At 42.4% G+C, this 4,809-nt stretch overlaps 1 protein-coding gene across 1 annotated transcript; it reads right to left on the bottom strand.

Moving 5' to 3' along the window:
• Positions 1 to 1,145: 1,145 nt before the first annotated feature.
• On the bottom strand, positions 1,146 to 2,078 carry LOC130285402 (taste receptor type 2 member 39-like). The gene has a single exon (XM_056536763.1). It carries the CDS (start codon positions 2,076 to 2,078, stop codon positions 1,146 to 1,148), a length of 933 nt encoding a protein of 310 aa, XP_056392738.1.
• Positions 2,079 to 4,809: the final 2,731 nt, after the last annotated feature.

Genomic DNA, 4,809 nt, shown 5'->3' with positions numbered 1-4,809 from the left:
AGAAAAAGGGAATCAAGGGGGAAAGAGAGAACAAAATAAGCAGTGGGGTTCCAACGAATGCCAAGGTATTGTCAGTATCTAGAAGGCAGATGCGTACAGTAAAAAATTTAATAAAAAGACAAGTAAAAGAAAAGAAATCGTAAGAGAAAACAGAGGAGGAGAAAAAGAAAAGAGAAAAAGGGAAGAAAAGAAGAGGAAGAAGAAAACAAAAAGAGGGGGAAGAGGAAATAAAGAAGGGAGAGAAGAATGAAAAAGAAAAAGGGAAAGAAAAATAAATCAGGAAACAGAAAAAAAGAAAAAGGAAAATGGAGAAAGAAAAAGTGAATGAACTGCACCCTAAGAATAGAAAATGGATGGGTTTGCTACGCTTAAAAAACAAGACACATAATTGACAAATAAGGTGACAGAGGATTGAGAACAGTGTAAGTAAATAATAATATGAGAAAAAACATGTAACATTATATAATACAACTGTAGCAACTCAATAATTGGAAAACAGATGTGGGGGAGGATGGAAGGGGTAGGGGTGAATATGAGCTGGATTTTCTGCTTTCTTCCAGGAAATGGGAGTCTTCTAGTCCTTAGGGGTGCCAATGCTCTAGGAACTAGGTCTCCAAAGTGTGGACTTCCAGATGTGGCAAAACTTCAACTCCCAGCATGCCCGGACAGCCATTGGCTGTCCAAGCATGCTGGGAGTTGAAGTTTTGCCATATCTGGAGGTGCACAGTTGGAAGATTACTACTCCAGGATTTAACCCAGAGGGTAGAGAGGATAGTTAGAGGCTGCTTAGTCTTGCCAGGGGCCCCAGAGTTTTTATACTGTAGATTTGTGTCTATCTGCTGCCTGTGATATGGAGGGAACACCGGTCATTGTAACTAACAGAAGCGGCTAAATTGGCTCTTCATGATATGGGACCCACTGTACAGAATAACCTCTCGCTTCTAAGCATCCTAAACTTCACTTAGAAGACAACAATGTTTGGGAATATTTATTAATAATTTTATCTTTAAGAAAACATTAGAATATGTAAGAGATGAAGATATTCTTAAACCTCACTAGACCAGATATATTGTTGATATCTTATCCACTATCTATAAACCAAATCATTATCAGATCTCGGCTCCTCCGATGTCTTCACTGAAGATTTACCGGGTATCAGGTTCTCTATGGGGAGTGAAATAACTTATCATGTCCTTCCAGATCGTCCTCAGATGAGGTGTCCCAAGAATTTGTACAACATTTACTGCTGGGATAAAGGAGAAGATCAATATAAGGTTGATCCAGTAGCCGATAATATAACGGGCAAAAATGGAAAAATAGTAAAGGATCACCATCAGGAAATACATCAAATAGAGTAATAGGAAAAACAACATTTTCCAAGCCACGCGCTCATACATAAGGACTTCTCCAGATGTTTTTGTGTCCTTCATCTTCTTCATATGGCACCTCAGGAAGGCGGCTGTTGGGATGAGGGTGATTGTAGACAGGACAAGTGGTGAACAGATGAGAATTATTAGGAATATCGACATATAGTCATCTACAACCATTAGTTCTGATGAGATATGGGAGCTGTTTGTGTAAGAAACATGTCCCTTTCTATAGGGGAGTAAATGTAATAGACTGACACACAGGGACATCACCTCCACTACCACAATCTGCCAGGGGACAACAGAGCCGATCCTCACCCGCACCCTATGAATGAAGGGCCATTGGAAGTTTACAATCTTAATGAAATTAAAGAAGCAGTAGGAGGCAGTGAGCCATGAACACGAGCACATGAAGTACACAGAGACCACGGTTAATAAAGGACTTGGATGAGACATTTTGGTAACGTCTGGTTGCAGGATCCTAGAGAATTCACTGTAAGCCAACACAATGGTGAAAATAAAGCAGGACACGTTCATAGCCAGCTGGATCTCATCCTTACTGTCCAACCTTCTCTTTTTATAAAAATCCCATAAGATTATAGAGGTGATGAAAATAATGGTGAAAACTGCAACAAAAGCCTCAGATGCTAAAATGAAAAGACCAATCACAATCCCAGGGCTGCCAGGTTCCATAGCCACGAGGTTGACCATCTCTGGAGACCAGTTTTGAGACACAATTTTTCAGCTTCTTCTGGGAATACCAACAAAAACTACTAATGTCCCAGTAAATCAGAAGATCAGTCTGGATCGTTCTGAACTCAACTCCAGCCACTCCACATCTGACAGTGAGAAGATGAGGTACTGGACAATGACATTTGTATATATACAAACTCCAGGCCTGCAGAATACATCTGTCTTACCACTTGGCTTCATTTGAATACAGTAAGTCTCATGCAAAACAACAGATGAAAACCATCATTTACTTGTCATCAGTAACATTTAAGATCTCAAAAGGTACATCCCACATGTAGCTTAAGGGAAGCAAAGAGTAAAAGAGAGAACCCATGAATGGAAAATGAGACAGTATGCCAGTAAACTTTGTGTTTTTTGGGGGGTTGGTTAAGTGTAGGGCACCAGCACCAAGTCTCTTCCTAGTCTTCCTGGGAAAACACATAATAGACTATGGGGTCATCACATCTACAAGGAGCTTGGTCCAGAAGAGGAGAAACAGGTTAAGACTATTACATGTTGCCATATCTCTCTGTGGTTCAGTCATTGCATTTCCAACACTTAGGGCGCCCACTTACCAACCACCAGGCGTACTAAGCAGAATGTGCCCTGGAGAAAGGACTTGATGGACATGAGTCTTTTTTCAACCGTAATAACTATGTAACCATCAGTGCTTCCCTGATCCCTGTGCGTACCTGGTGATGTTAGAAAGGAGCATTGACACCAATTCTACCATTATGTCATCTGACTTGTTAACACCCTTCTTGCACAGTTACCTATCAGATCCCAAGTGCCTAGACAGCTAACCCAAAAACCCTTCAAAAAAAAAGAACCATATTTTTTGTAAATAATATTTATGCTCTACATTATGCACAATTCATAAACCACATCCCACATCAGATCTCAGCTTGTCCGATTACTTCACTGAACCTTTACTGGGTATCAGGTTCTCTACAAAGAATTAAATAACTTATCATCTCCTTCCATGTCGTCCTCAGATGAGGAGTCTCAAGAATTCGTAGAATATTTGCTGCCGGCATAAATGAGAAGACTGAGATAAGGTTGACCCTGTATCTGATACTATAAGGGGCAAAAAAAGTTAAATATTATAAAAATACCACCACATAAAACATGGAGTAGAGGAATAGGTAGTGCAGTAGTGTCCGGACAGCGCGGTTATACTGGTGGAGTTCTCCAGTCGTGTAGGTGTCCTTCATCTTGATCATATGACACCTCAGGAAGGCTGCAGTTATGAGGGTGGATATTGTAGATAAGAGAAGTGATGGACAAGTTACAATCAATAGGGGATATGTCACATAGTTGTGTATAATCATTTATAGTCATGTAGGTAGATGGGATAACTGAGCTGTTTGTAGAGAAGATATATTCTGTCCCATATAGAAGTAAATGTAAGAGGCTGATACTCAGGGACATCACCTCCTCCGCCACGATCTGCCTGGAGACAATGGAGCTGATCTTCATCTTCACCCAAGGAAGGAAGAGCCATTGGAAGGGAACAATCTTAAGGAAATAGAAATACTGGAGAGTGACGAGCCATGTCCATGTTAGGAACTGTCCAGAGTATGAGAAAATCCCCATAGCAAACCTCTCCTGCTCTGGACAGTTCCTGACATGGACAGAGGTGTCAGCATTGTGGTCAGACAGAAAGGAAAGTCAAATAGAAAAGAACTTCCTCTGTAGTATACAGCAGCTGATAAGTACTGGAAGGATTAAGATTTTTAAATAGAGGTAATTTACAAACCTGTTTAACTTTCTTGCATCAGTTGATTTGGTGGGGGGGGGCTGCCTGCTTGTGGGGGGGGGGGACTGCCTACTTGTGGGGCGGAGGGATTACTGCCTACTTGGGGAGGGGGGAATGCCTAATTGTGGGGGGGGGATGTCTACTTCTGGGGCAGAGGGATTACTGCCTACGTGTGGAGGGGGGAATGCCTAATTGTTGGAGGGAAGGGGGAATGCCTACTTGTGGGGCGGAGGGTTTACTGCCTACTTGTGGAGGGGGGGACTGCCTACTTGTGGAGGGGGAATGCCTAATTGTGGGAGGGGGGAATGCCTATTTGTGGGGCGGAGGGATTACTGCCTACTTGTGGAGGGGGGACTGCCTACTTGTGGGAGGGTGGGACTGCCTACTTGTGGGGCAGAGGGATTACTGCATACTTCTGGGGGTGGGGTTACTGCCTAATTGTTCAGGGGGAGTAACTGCCCACTTGTGGGGTGATGGGATTACTGCTCACTTGTGGAAGGGGGGGACTGCCTACTTGTGGGATGGATAATCCAACTGAGAACGCAGAAAAACTGCAGGAGCACAATCGTAGTGTGTTACCCAAGTTGGCAATGTAATATAAAGGTGAAGATCAGTTCTGCTCACTGAAGTTGGTTATGCTGAGAGCATAACATATATTCGATCATCACATATGAGCGGGTCAGCAGCCCTGGAGTACCCGATCCCAGCAGGAAGTCGGCAGATGACAGTGGTTAGAAAGTAGAAGAAAAATCCTCCAGTCCTGGCTCCTGACACTTTTCCCATAAAATGGCGTTTTCATTTTTCCATCACTCAACGCATTTCTAGCTCGGACTGAGCTCTTTATAAAGACGCTTTGATATATTGCATCACCTCATCTGTAAGGAGCATAACTATATAAATATATCATTATTTATCCTGCCTAATGAAAATGATAAAAATAAAATTATGAAA

Source organism: Hyla sarda, chromosome 8, assembly GCF_029499605.1.
Source record: "Hyla sarda isolate aHylSar1 chromosome 8, aHylSar1.hap1, whole genome shotgun sequence".
In the NCBI taxonomy this organism is placed as follows: Eukaryota; Metazoa; Chordata; class Amphibia; order Anura; family Hylidae; genus Hyla; species Hyla sarda.
The sequence above is the reverse complement of the archived record's forward strand: the minus strand, read 5'-3'. Positions and strand labels throughout refer to the sequence as shown.